The 14,645-nt window shown below is 39.7% G+C and overlaps 1 protein-coding gene across 1 annotated transcript in view; it reads left to right on the top strand.

Moving 5' to 3' along the window:
- Top3beta (DNA topoisomerase 3-beta) overlaps window positions 1–14,645 on the top strand; it is a 171,190-nt gene that overhangs the window by 100,468 nt on the left and 56,077 nt on the right. Inside the window, exon 10 of the mRNA XM_090386473.1 lies at window positions 6,257–6,439. Coding sequence (XP_090242599.1) covers window positions 6,257–6,439 — 183 coding nt within the window. The remainder of the gene's footprint in view (window positions 1–6,256; window positions 6,440–14,645) is intronic.

Below are 14,645 nucleotides of genomic sequence, written 5' to 3'. Positions count from 1 at the left end.
AAAGCACAATCTCTTGACTAGTCAGATTTGTGAAGATTTGGATTACATGTTTCACACTCCTTGTCTTCAGCATCACAAATTTTGATGAAAATTTAACCCTTAATGGACGCACAGTGGTTATAGTAGCTCTCCTTCCATACCATATAGAAAAATCCTGGTTTTGAATCCTGTCTTTATTGGGAGATTTTTTATGACTTTTTTTCACACTGGACAAGTTAGTGGTTTCAGGTTAGAGTTGCATGATTACATTTGGTACTCTGGCCTAGATGACACAAGTTAATAAATAGCATCAGTCTATTTGTTAACTGGTGTTATTGATTGTATTTTGAACTTATGTGTATCACAATGGTTATAATTCTATACTGTATAGAAAAGACTGTTTTGAATCCTGTCTTAGCTGGATGAACTTTTATGGCTTTTTCCACGCAATGTTTTGTCAGTTATGGATGAAAGTTGCATGATGGGGGATAAGGGGGATAAGGCCTTGAATGGTTTTTCTTTCCACAAACTTGGGATTTTCATCCTGCAAAATAACAAAACTGACCATAGACTACCTGCAATTTGCAATGTGCTTTTACAGTAAATTTTCAGTTTAAGTGCAATTTAATTGACTGTAGAATATATATTGATGCCTAATGGCCTTAATTGCCCTGACATGTTCGAAACAAAACAAATCAAATCAAACTGAATTTGATTCATCGTGGAAGATAATATTTTCACATCTCTGTATTGTGTAGCCATTAGAACAGGTTTTCATGAAGATACCCCAACGTTTTCTCTAGTGTAAAGTTCTTTTTTTTTTTTTTAAAATATATCTGTTGTATATGGCATTATACACGACTATTCGACAACTCAGCATTGTTATGGGCCTATATGAGAGCTTGAAGGACAGGGTGGATGCCTTCGAAGGATTAAAAGTGAGGGGCCCATCAAGCTCTCAGCTGCCCACACCAATGCCAGAGCTTGCACTTGGTCATCGTGCAACACAGCAGCAGCAGGCGCCTCCGTAGCCAGGTGGGAAGGAGCAGCAATGCGCAGCACACGCTTCTTGATTAGACCGGGGTTCGAGCCCGTCACCACCAAATACGGAGGATGCGGAAAGGTCAAGGAATGACCACCACATATCCCGGAGCAATATGGCCTTAGTTGCTAATGCTCCTAAAAACCAACCAAACAAGCCCAACACAGCAGCAGCCCCCAAGGCAGAATGCGCTGGTCCCAAAGGAACTAGTAGTTGTTGGTGACTCTATTGTCAGGGAAATGGGAAACATGCTTTGTAAAAAGGATAGGTGAAACAGGACCAGGGTATGTCTGCCAGGGGCAAAGGTTGATGACATTGTAGAGCGGATATCATCTTTTAAGGGCACAAAAGGTGATATAGTTGTACACGTTGGCACTAATGATATTAAGAGTAGGAGACCGGCGGAATTACTTAACAAGTACAGGTCACTGTTGAAAAAAAGCCGTGAATTAGGGTTGAATTTGAAAGTGTCTGCAATTCTGCCCAGACACGATAGGAAGGAGTATATGATGAGAGCCCTGTCGATCAATTCGGCCCTGGAAGGAGTGTGCAAGGCTCAAGGGGTAGAATTTTTTTCAGCCTGGTCTGTACTTGTTAACAGGAGAGACTGCTTCTACAGGGATGGGATACATTAAATAGAAAGGGTGCAAGAATGTTTGCTGATGCTATCGAGGCAGTGTTAGGTGGGTCGGAAAACTGCTAGATTGGGGGGATACAAGGACTAATAGATTAACAGTAGCCACTGGCAGAGGTTAAAGTGATTCTTGCACTGCTTCTATTGGAATGAGCAGAAACCTGAAAAACAAGATGCAGGATATTTCAGAGACTGCTGGGAGTCATTGCGGTACAAATAAACACATAGGTTGTGTTAGGGTAGCTAAGAAAAAGAACAGGTGCGTGTACACCAATGCTAGGAGTTTAGTAAATAAATTTGATGAATTTGAGGTATTGCTCAAAACATCAAAGGCAGATATTGTGGGGATTTCAGAGACGTGGTGTCACACAGATATAAGGAATGCAGAACTGGAATTTGGGGAGTACAATGTCTACAGAAAGGATAGACACGATAGGAAGGGAGGAGGGGTTATGCTATTAGTTAAGAAATACATAAAATCCAAGGAAGTGAAGCCAGTCGACATTGCTGGACAGTGCAGTGTCGAGTCAGTTTGGTGTGACATAAGCATTGGGAGATCAAAATTGAGAGTAGGAGTGTGCTATAGGCCTAATGACTCTGATGAGTATAATAAGAAACTGTACGAGGAAATAGAGTGGGCTAGTAAATCAGAGAGTCTTATAATGGGGGATTTTAATTTCCCAGATATTGACTGGAATTTGGGGGCTGGTCACTTACACACTAGCAAGGCTTTTGTGGATTTATTGGATGATTGTTTTCTACATCAGCATGTTCAGGAGGCAACTAGAGGGAGTAATACTCTTGATTTGATTATCAGTAGTGATTCTTCATGCATTAAGAATCTGAAGGTAAATGAACCACTAGGTGGCAGTGATCATAGTGTGCTGAAGTGGGATTTACTCAAAGAGGAAACTACCATTAGGGGTAAAGGGAAGGGTTATTGCTTTCGTAAAGGCGACTACGATGGACTGAGACAGTATTTAAATTCTATACAGTGGGACCAACTGATGATGTTACCAACAGCAAATTCAAAATGGGAAGCATTCAAAGAACTTATCTTGGAAGCTACTAGGCTTTACATACCAACTAAGAAATATTGTTCAAGGTTTAGGCCTAAGTGGATGTCAGATGAACTAATGAGACATATGGCAGAGAAGAAAAATGCATGGGATACATACAAATTAACACGTGACGCAGAAGCCTATGATAGATACAAGTTGATCTGTTACAAAGGAGGTTAGGCAGGCGAAGGCAGATTACGAGAAATCTTTGGCAAGGGATGCAAAGAAAAACAGCAAAGAGTTCTTTACTTATGTAAACTCTAGAAGGAAGGGGATGAATCAGATTGGTCCACTTGATATCGATGGGTCAACTGTTGATGATCCTGCTCAGGTAGCTAACAAACTAAATGAATATTTTGCATCGACATTCACACATGAGTAGTTATTCAGCGAGGGGAATGCCAGAGGTGTATTCAACTCTGGCAGTAAGCTAGAGAATCATTTAATAACTGAGAGTAAAGTGGAGGAGAAATTGTTGAAGATAAATACAAGAAAGGCACCTGGGGGTGGATGGGATCTATCCAGTTATATTAAAGGAGGCAGCAAAGGAAGTAAGCAAACCCTTAGCCATAATTATGAGAGCTTCCTTGGACTCAGGGGAGGTACCCACAGACTGGAGATGTGCAAATGTGACCCCAATTCACAGAGGAGGATCAAAGGGCAACACAAGTAATTATAGACCTGTGAGTTTAACTTCTGTTCCAATAAAATTAATGGAGGCACTGGTTAAAGAAGCACTGCAGGATCATCTAGACAAGACTTCAGTTATAGCTCAGACACAGCATGGTTTTGTTAAGGGGAAGTCTTGCCTGACCAATTTGATTGGATACTATGATGCAGTCACAAAAGAACTGGATGCAGGGAATAACTTTGATATTATATACTTGGATCTTAGAAAGGCTTTTGATACTGTTGCACATGGAAGACTGCTGCACAAATTGGAGCAGTGTGGCATTGGAGGCAAATTGCTGCTATGGATAAAGGGGTGGTTGAGGGGGAGAAGATAGAGTGGTAATCAATGGACACTGCTCATCGTGGACTAATGTTATTAGTGGAGTCCCTCAGGGTTCAGTATTGGGTCCATTATTGTTTTCTGTATTTATAAATGATATTGATGATGGTATATCAAGCTTAATGTCCAACTTTGCAGACGATACGAAGGTTGGCAGGGTTGTCAAGGACACTACTGACACTATGCTACTGCTACAGGATTTGGAATGGTTGAGCAGATGGGCTGAGAGGTGGCAAATGAAGTTTAACATTGACAAATGTAAAGTACTACATATGGGAAACAGCAACCCCAGAGCAATGTATCAACTCTGTGGTACTACACTGACAGTGGTAGAGAATGAAAGGGACCTGGGGGTGGTTGTGCAGGCAGATATGAAGTTTTCTGAGCAGTGCAGACGGGCTGCAAGAGTAGCTCATGGTGTATTGTCAATGATATATAGGAATTTTTCTAGCAAGGATAAGGAGGTGATTATTCCCTTCTATAAGGCAATGGTCAGACCGCACCTAGAGTACTGTATACAAGTCTGGAGGCCTCATTTCAAGAAGGATGTAGAGATGCTGGAACGAGTACAGAGAAGGGCAACAAGATTAGTGAATGGAACAAAGGGGTGCTCTTACGAAGAAAGGCTTAAGTTTTGCAAATTACAGTGTCTGGAGACTAGGCACCGGTGAGGTGATCTGATAGAGGTGTATAAAGCCTTGAATGGTTTGAGCATGCTCAATGCTGATGGGATTCTTCCTCTTGCTCAGAATAATCACCTGAGAGGGCATAAATTCAAATTGAGGAAAGACAGATGTAGGATAGACGTGAGGAAATTTGCCTTTAGCCAGTGTGGTTGGTTGCTGGAATAGACTTCCATCCCTTGTCGTGGAAGTTGATAGCCTAAATAAGTTTAAGGCTCAGCTGGACAGGTATTTCGAACGAACAGAGGGGTGAAGTGGAAGTGGTTATTTTTTATTTATTTATTTGTTTTTTTTTGTTTTTTTTTGGCTGATGCTGCATAAGCTTGCTTTCTTGCATCAAATGCCTCTACTAATGCTAATGCTAATTATAGAAATACATGGATTAGGCAGTAAACACAAATAAAGGACATTCTTATCAAAACAGAAAAACTAAAATTGTCTTCTGCAGCACACATAGCTAGAAGACATGATGGCAGATGGATTAAGAAAATGACAGAATGGTACCCAAGAGGAGCTAAAAGAAAACCTGGAAGATAAACAAATGTGGACAGATGAAATTCATGAGTATGTGGGTAGTAAATGGATGGCCATTGCACAAAACAGAAGGAACTGGAAATTTGCTGGAGAGGCCTTCATCCTGCAGCGGATTGAAAATGGATGATGATGATGATGATATGGCATTTTGACTTGAGATTATACTTTAAGATGAATATGTGCAGTCAGATATGAAGTTTTCTGAGTAGTGCAGACAGGCTGCCAGAGTAGCTCATGGGGTCCTGTTAATGATATTCAGGAATTTTGCTAGCAGGGATAAGGAGGTGATTATCCCCTTGTATAAGGCAGTGGTTAGGCCACACCTTGAGTACTGTATACAGATCTGGAGGCCTCATTTTTGGAAGGATGTAGAGCTGCTGGAACAAGTACAGAGAAGGGCATCGTGATTGGTGAGGGGAACAAAGGGTTGCTCTTACGAAGAAAGGCTTAAGTTCTGCAAATTGCCAGCATCTGGAGACTAGGCACTTGCTAGGTGATCTGATTGATGTGTATAAGGCCTTGAATGGTTTGAGCAAGCTCAGTGCTGATGAGATTCTTCCTCCTGCCCAGATTAGTTGCCTGAGGGGACATAAATTCAAATTGAGAAAAGACAGTTGTAGAATCGATGTGCAGAAATTTGTCTATAGCCAGTGGATGGTTGATTTCTGGAACAAACTTCCATCAGTCGTTGTGAAAGTTGATAGCTTAAATAAATTCAAGAATGGATGGGTGAAATAGGAAGCTTTTTTTTTTTTTTTTTTTTTTTGGCTGACTCTGTATAATCTTGCTTTCTTGCATCATATGCCTCTACTAATGCTAATGTACAAGCAGTGTATATGAAAAGTATCTCCTACTATCTCTTAGCCTAAAGTTACTAATACCAGTTACAGTATTCTGCATCCTGTTTAACTGTGTCAACATTGTTTTATAATTTGCTGTGCTGATCCTCTTCAAATAAATGTCGACACTTGCCATTGACCTGTATTTAATTCCTTGTTAGATTTCATTTATATTGTCTGAAATATTGCATGAAAACCTGTGATATTTCAATTTCTTTGCATTTTATGAAGCACTTTCCCAACAGAGAAATTCCTTATGAATATTATTTGCAGCATTCCAATTTGAGTTGTACCATGAAAAAAAAAAAAAAAAACCTGTTCTGAGCTATCTTTTTGCAAATTTATTTATATAGGTTAGCTGTAAAACAAAATGAAATTTAAAAATATCAATTCCCCCCCCCCCACTTCTCTTTCCTCCTCATTAAACTTGCATATTTGGAACTGGTTGTTTTTTATGATTTTTATTTTACAGCTTAGCGGTGACCTTCAATTTCTTCAAACTATCGTAACTTTCCAGTTAGGAGAGGAAATTTTTACTGCTTGTGGGAAAACTCTTTTGGATCCTGGCTATTCAAATGTAATGACTTGGCATAAAATTGAAGATGATGAAACACTTCCAGATATAAAGAAGGGTGATATTTTACCAGTTACAGAAGTAGGCATTTTCTGTGTAGTTATATACATAAGCATATATATATATATAAAATATATATTATATACTTATATACATATAAAATATATATTATGTATTTATATGTGAGTCAATACATGCAAATATACAGGGTATCTCAAAAATATTGGTACAAACGTTTAGGGGAGGTAGGTAACATCTAAAGGAATGTGAATCGCATAGGAACCCATAACCAGAATCATCACTGTAAGCTGGTAGACGGCGCAGTAGTCGCTGCACGAAGAGCATGCATCGATATGCGAACTGTGAGCTGGCAGACATGCACCTAGTGTGTGGGTTAGCAGAGGGCAATGGACAAGCCACTCACCGAATTTATGGAGAATGCTTCCCAGACAGACATGTACTGGACCACCGTTTGTTTGCGTGTGCATCAAAATTGTGCGATTATGGGTCATTTAGAGGTAACTGAAGTAGTGCGGGCAGACCATGTTCGAGCGAACTCCCGCCATGGAAGAAAGTGTGTTGAATGCCGTCCAGAATAATCCTACTACCAGCACACGTTCTGTTTCCTCTGCCTTAGGAGTGTCTCGTTGCAGCGTACAGCGTGTCTGGCACGACCATTCCTTACACCCCTTTCATCTCCAGAGGGTTCAGTTACTGCTCCCCCAAGATCATCCTGTATGTGTGGCTTTTGCGCAGTGGTTTCTCCAAGAAAGTGTTCCAGACTTGAATTTTCCAGCCTATGTTTTGTTCACGGATGAGGCTTATTTCACTCGGGAAGGCTTATTCAATCAGCACAATGCTCATGTGTGAGTTCATGACAACCCACACGGTATGCGGCACAGCATCGCTTCGCAATCAATGTGTGGGCAGGTATAGTTGGTGACTGCTTAGTCGGCCGATACCTGTTACCATCCCACATGAACTCCGCTTAATATCGGATCTTTCTTGAACAAGTTCTACTAGGGTTACTTGACGATGTTCCAGCAAATGTGAGACGCAACATTTGGTTTCAACATGACTGGGCGCCTGCCCATTAAGGTGTGTTTGTGACCATTTGAACAGGTGTTTTGGGCATCGATGGATTGGCTGTGGTGGACCTGTTGCCTGGCCCCCACGCTCACCTGATTTATTGAGCCTTGATTTCTTTCTGTGGGGGGTCCTCAAATCTATCTTGTATGAATCACCTGTGGAAACAGAAATGGATCTCGTGGCAAGACTCGTCTGCGCTGCTGCTACTGTCAAAGAAACTCCAGGTGTGTTCGACCGTGTCCGCCAATCCATGCTGCGTCGGTGTCACGCATGCATCGCGCCTCATGGTGGAACCTTCGTGCATCTGTTGTAACATCATGAAATGCATCCATCTTGTACTCCATTGTTAATATTATGTCAAATAAATATTTGCCACTAATTACTGTCTTGTGTATGTGGCGCCTCTGTAGCCAGGTGGGAAGGAGCAGCAGTGTGTAGCACACGCTTCTTGATTAGACCGGGGTTCGAGCCGGTCACCATCAAATACAGAGGATGCGGAAAGGTCAGGTAATGACTACCGCATATTCCCGGAGCAATATGGCCTTAGTTGCTAATGCTCCTAAAAACCAAATAACAACAACAACTGTCTTGTGTCATTTCTGCTTCTTGTGCCTCTGCTACTACTTTCCTGTGACGTTTCCGGTTATGGGTTCCTATGCGATTCACATTCCTTTAGATGTTACCTACCTCCCCTAAACGTTTGTACTAATATTTCTGAGACACCCTGTAGAGGGTGGACCCTATGTTATTTTACTGAGAAAAATATAATTTATGAAATAAAAAAGTACAGAAAACAGTTTGAATAATTAATTTAAATATCATATATTACATCATATAAATATTATATTAATATTAATAAAGTAATATTGGCATTAATTGGCTTCAATATTTAAATCATACAATTTATTTCTCAATAAACTGACATGTGACTCATATTTGCAGAATCAGCTGCTTTCAGCTGTGTTTTTGTTCCTCCTTTTTTCCTTTCTTTCTTCTTATTTAGTTTTGTACTCTCTTTATTTTTCCATTTTTAAACATTTAGTACAGTGTGACATTCAAACTATTTTGTCGCTGTTGCTGCATATTTTTGATTTTCAACTTTACTAGTGGACTCTCAAAATGAAATATTGTTTTGTTGTTCCCACTAATAAAACATAGACAAAAAAATTCTTATATAAAATTCACTTCAAAATTTGCCATTCCATGTTTCAAAATATGCAATAAAATAAAATTAAAAATCTATCTGCCTGACTGTCTGTGTTCAGTCCCCTTGATCACAGTTGCTTATACCTGGCTTCCACAAATGCTTGAGAAAAAAGTATGTAACAGCCTACCTCTCAGAATTATTGAGCTGGGTAAGCTTTTATATTTTTTGCAATGTTAAAGTATTCATGGCATACATAATGAGCAAAGAGTTTCTCTTCTTGTGGACCTGCAAGGTCTTGTGTCTGTGGTTGCCCTGGGATCCATGAACAGCAGTTTGCATGCCACTAACTTAGAATATTAAATATAATTTTTGATTACTACAGGGAGGGGCATAATAAGCAATTAGGCTATTTACCTTATGAATAAATAGTACCAGATACATTCATTATTGCATTACTAAAATACTGAGAATCAAATTATCCTGACATCGCATATGTCAGAATCCATTAACATGTGTATGTGCAACTATACCACATTCAAAAGGAATAAATAATTAGCATTAGCATTAGTAGAGGCACATCATGCAAGAAAGCAAGCTTATGTAGCATCAGCCAAAAAAAAAAAAAAATAAAACTCTCCCATTTCACCCCTCCATTCGTTCCCAATACCTGTCCATCCCAGCCTTAAATTTATTTAGGCTGTCCACTTCCACAACAAAGGATGGAAGTCTGTTCCACCAACCAAATACCAGGTGGGCTAAAGGCAAACTTACGCACATCTATCCTACATCGGTTTTTCCTCAATTTGAATTTATGCCCTCTCAGGTGATTATTCTGAGCAAGGGAAAGAATACCATCAGCATTGAGCATGCTCAAACCGTTCAAGACTTTACACACCTCAATCAGAACACCTCGCAGGTGCCTAGTCTCCAGACACTGTAATTTGCAAAACTTAAGCCTTTCTTCGTAAGAGCAATCCTTTGTTCCATTCACTAATCTTGTTGCCCTTCTCTGTACTCGTTCCAACAGCTCTACATCCTTCTTAAAATGAGGCCTCCAGACCTGTATACAGTACTCAATGTGTGGCCTGACCATTGCCTTATACAAGGGGATAATCACCTTATCCCTGCTAGAAAAATTCCTGTATATCATTGACAAGGCACCATGAGCTACTCTTGCAGACCATCTACACTGCTCAGAAAACTTCATATCTGCCTGCACCAGGTCCTTTTCGTTCTCTACCACTGTCAGTGTAGTACCAGAGTTGATACGTTACTCTGGGGTTACTGCTTCCCATATGTAGTACTTTAAATTTGTCAATGTTAAACTTCATTTGCCACCTCTCAGCCCATCTGCTCAACTTTTCTAGATCCTGTTGTAGCAGCGTACTGTCATTAGTGTCCTTAACAACTCTGCCAACCTTTGTATCGTCTGCAAATTTGGACATCATCAATACCATTTATAAATACAGAAAACAACAATGGACCCAACACTGAACCCTGAGGGACTCCACTAATTACTCCACAAAGAGCAATGTCCATTGATTACCACTGTCTCTCTTCTCCCCCTCAACCACCCCTTTATCCATAGCAGTAATTTGCCTCCAATGCCACAGTGCTCCAATTTGTGCAGCAGTCTTCCATGTGCAACAGTATCAAAAGCCTTTCTAAGATCCAAATGTATGATATCAAAGTTATTCCCTGCATCCAGTTCCTTTGTGACCACATCATAGTATCCAATCAAATTGGTCAGGTAAGACTTTCCCTTAACAAAACCATACTGTGTCCGAGCTGTAACTGAAGTCTTGTCTAGATGATCCTGCAGTGCTTCTTTAACCAGTGCCTCCATTAATTTCCCTGGAACAGAAGTTAAACTAACAGGTCTATAATTACTTGTGTTGCCCTTTGATCCTCCTCTGTGAATTGGGGTCACATTTGCACATATCCAGTCCATGGGTACCTCCCCTGAGTCCAAAGAAGCTCTTATAATTATGGCTAAGAGTTTGCTTACTTCCTTTGCTGCACAAATTGGAGCAAAATCATCTAGCTCACTGCCAGAGTTCAGGCGCCTCTGTAGCCAGGTGGGCAGGAGCAGCAGTGCGTAGCACACGCTTCTTGATTAGACTGGGGTTCGAGCCCATGGCCACCAAGTATGGAGGATGCGGAAAGGTCAGGGAATGACCACTGCATATCCCCGGAGCAATATGGCCTTAGTTGCTAATTCTCCTAAAAACCAAAATAACAAACATAACTGCCAGAGTTCAACTCACCTCTGGCATTCCCCTCCCTAAATAACTCTTCATGGATGAATGTAGATGCAAAATACTCATTTAGTTTGTTAGCCACCTGAGCAGGATCATCAACAGTTGAACCATCAATATCCAGTGGACCAATCTGATTCAACCTTTCCTTCTAGAGTTTACACAGGTAAAGAACTCTTTGCTGTTTTTCTTTGCATCCTTTGCCAAAGATTTCTCATAATCTGCCTTTGCCTGCCTAATCTCTTTTGTGACTTGGTTACAGACCAGCTTATATCTATCATAAGCTTCCATGTCACCCATTAATTTATATGTATCCCATGCATTTTTCTTTTCTGCCATATGTCTCATTAGTTCATCTGACATCCATTTAGGCCTAAACCTTGAAAAATATTTTTTAGTTGGGATATAAAGCCTAGTAACTTCCAAGATTAATTCTTTGAATGCTTCCTATTTTGAATTTGCTGTTGGTAACATCATCAGTTGGTCCCACCGTATAGAATTTAAATACTGTCTCAGACCACTGTAGTTGCCTTTACAATAGCAAGAGCTATAACTGAACTTTTCTAGATCTTGTTGCAGCATCGTACTGTCATTAGTGTCCTTAACAACTCTGCCAACCTTTGTATTGTCTGCAAACTCGGACATTAAGCTTGATATTCCATCATCAATACCAAAAACCCTTCCCTTTACCCCTGATGGTAGTTACCTCTTTGAGTAAATCCTGAATTGATTGACAAGGCTGTCATCATATACACCCTCCTATTGTATCTGGGCAGAATTGCAGATACTTTCAAATTCAACCCTAATTCACGGCTTTTTTACAACAGTGACCTGTACTTGTTAAGTAATTCCACTAGTCTCCTACTCTTAATATCATTAGTGCCAACATGTACAACAATATCACCTTTTGTGCTCTTAAAAGATGATGTCTGCTCTACAACATCATCAACCTCTGCCCCTAGCAGACATACCCTGGTCCTGTTCCACCTATCCTTTTTACATACCATGTTCCCTGTTTCCCTGACAATAGAGTCACCAACAACTACTAGTTCCTGTGGGATCAGCGCATTCTGCCTTGGGGGTTGCCGCTATATTGCGTGATGATCAAGTGCAAGCTCTGGGGTTGATGTGGGCAGCTGAGAGCTTGATGGGCCCCTCAATTTAGATCCTTCGAGGGCATCCACCCTATCCTTCAAGCTCTTATATAGGCCCATAAGAATGCTGAGTTGTTGCCTCATTTCCTCACATTCCTTACATCATGTGCACACACAAAGAAATCCCCCTTGGCAATATCATGTCCTGTACCTGATTGCTCCACAAACATCAAGCAAGCCCTTGGTAACGTCATGTCCCGTACCTGATTGCTCCACAAACATCAAGCAAGCAGTGTATTTTAAAAAGCTGTGATTCAGAGGGCAACTGCCCCCGTCAGTTCTACCCTGAGCCACAGCACTCCCATTGGCTTGAGCCTTTTGCTTTGCTGCTCTGGTCTGAGTCATGATTTCAATTCAATTTCAATAAAATTTCAATTCCTGTACAAAATTATAACCCTAAACTTGTATCCCAACGCAGTTATAACACTATATATCTATATATTTTTTTTCAGTATCGAGTATTATCTCCGAGTTCCGATATATAACTTCTGTATCAAGTTATGTATTAATTAATTATGTTACGTTTGTAAAATCTAAGTCATTATATTTATTTAGTTAAAAAGTACAATTTATTTGACAATGAAGTTTAAAAAGATTAATAAATTTTTCTGATTAATTGATAATATTATATACTATACTATACTAAGCTAATGCTGTCTAGTTCGGGATATAACGTTGTATCGTATAACAATGGCGGCAAGTTACGAACGGTAAATCTACGGACACTTAAGTATTAATTAACTTCCAAAATCTCACTGTCTGAATTCAGAATAAACCAAGGATCTTCACTAGGTCTATAAGCTACTTATAGAAAATAATTTAATATAACAATTAAGCAGCTAAATATAGCTAAAAAAACTTCCCGTTCGCGGTGCTGCAAAACTTGTAAAACACGTGGATTGGATACCCCTACCGATACTAAGTTAAAATTTAAACTAAGTATCGTAACTAGGAATATAAAGCTACTCTAGAAAATAAGTTAGTATGCCAATATAAGTTAAGTAAAAAGTAAAGTGCAGCCGTTATCAACCCACTGCAGGATGGAAGTCTCCTCAACAATTCATGCTGAGGGAAATGGACCATAATCTGCCATGCTTGTCCAGTGCGGGTTGGCAGATCGACCGTATTTAGCAGTCAGGGGCTTGAACCCCGGTCTACTCAAAGAGCGTGTGCTACTGCACTCCCGCTCCTGACCACTCGGCTACGGAGTTAATAAAACAGAAAAACTTCTCTATTTTCCGGGGCGGTAAAAACTTTGCCTGCACAAGGCTACTCTCATCCCCATTGAAAATTTGCTCTTCCATGTTTCTAACTATGCAAATTTAAAAATAAAATTAAAAAGTTTATCTGTCTGTATGTAGTCTGCTCAATATCTAAAATATCTCTTATATCTTAGCTTGCAGAAATGTGTCCAGAAACAAGCTACCTTTCAGAATTAGCATAATGTGAGCCTGTATGTTTTTTTTTTTATGAGGTAGAAATAATAGAAAAGATTTTGTTAAAGAGTCTGGCCACTTTAGAAATGAAAAGCTCAGAAGGAACAGAATTAGTGGTTTCCCATGTACGGTGGTCATTTTTGAAGCTGTATCTTTCAGATTCTTAAGAATGTGAAAGATACAGTCTGCTATTACTCAGCCCACACATAACACTCACCCTCCTAGGTAATGCAGTTCTTTTTATGATTTGATAGCTTTGTAATTACACCACTATAGTCATCCTTGATTACTGTATGTAATGAGGTTCAGCCAGTTTCATTGATTATGTCCTTAGACTCATACCACTTTCCAGTGGAACTTTCACCTTTGAAAACAAGGCAGAAGGTGGCAAGTCTGTGAGTAAGGGAGGCGTGTCAAAGTCTCCCAACAACCAACGCTGCAATAGTGATTGAATATCTTGGTATTAATGAGCCAGTCTGTTACTCTGAAATGTGCCTTTACAATTCTTGACATTGTCAATAAGTTTTTCTCACAGAAATTATTAGTGGTCTACTGTGAGAACTGTGAGGTTTGCTGCTTGTCCCTTATTTCAAGAGGATTGGGTTCAAATGCCATGGGATGCTGGATAAATTCTTAAAAGCTTCTTTAGTCAGGGCTACCCCTACATCCTGTGAGTTATTCCAAGTTTTTCAGCCAAATCAGCTCATTAACACATGTACATGTACAGCCCTAATGAATGAATAATTACTACAAAATAAAGTACTATAAAAAATCCCAAGGATTGGGTTTATTAGGGCATACGTCATTTAGCATTTCTGTCTCTAGTTTTTTTGGGGTGGGGGATTCTAAAGAGTATAGTCAAAAGGAAGTCTAGAAATATGATTCTCTCCTCTGTGGCAGCAGTTTACAAAGAGGAAAATCATGGTGAGGATAATGAGTCTGCGTTGATAATGTCATTATTTAGAATTTGAGAAATACAGGTAACCCTCATATAACACGGTAGCTAGGTTCCTATAAAATCTCGTGTAGTGCGAAACCAGTATGAAAAGGGGGGTTACATTCCAGAAGCTAACAAAACTACACCATTTTTTTTATAACTATCAGAAACTTAATTTTTATTAAAAATAGTAATAACTGAACAAACATCTTACAAACTGTGATACATTTATGTCAGATGTACATTCATTTAATTTACTTCCTCTT

The sequence above is a fragment of the Mastigoproctus giganteus genome, chromosome 12 (genome assembly GCF_048544385.1).
Source record: "Mastigoproctus giganteus isolate SK-2022 chromosome 12, ASM4854438v1, whole genome shotgun sequence".
Lineage (NCBI taxonomy): Eukaryota > Metazoa > Arthropoda > Arachnida > Uropygi > Thelyphonidae > Mastigoproctus > Mastigoproctus giganteus.
The sequence above is the reverse complement of the archived record's forward strand: the minus strand, read 5'-3'. Positions and strand labels throughout refer to the sequence as shown.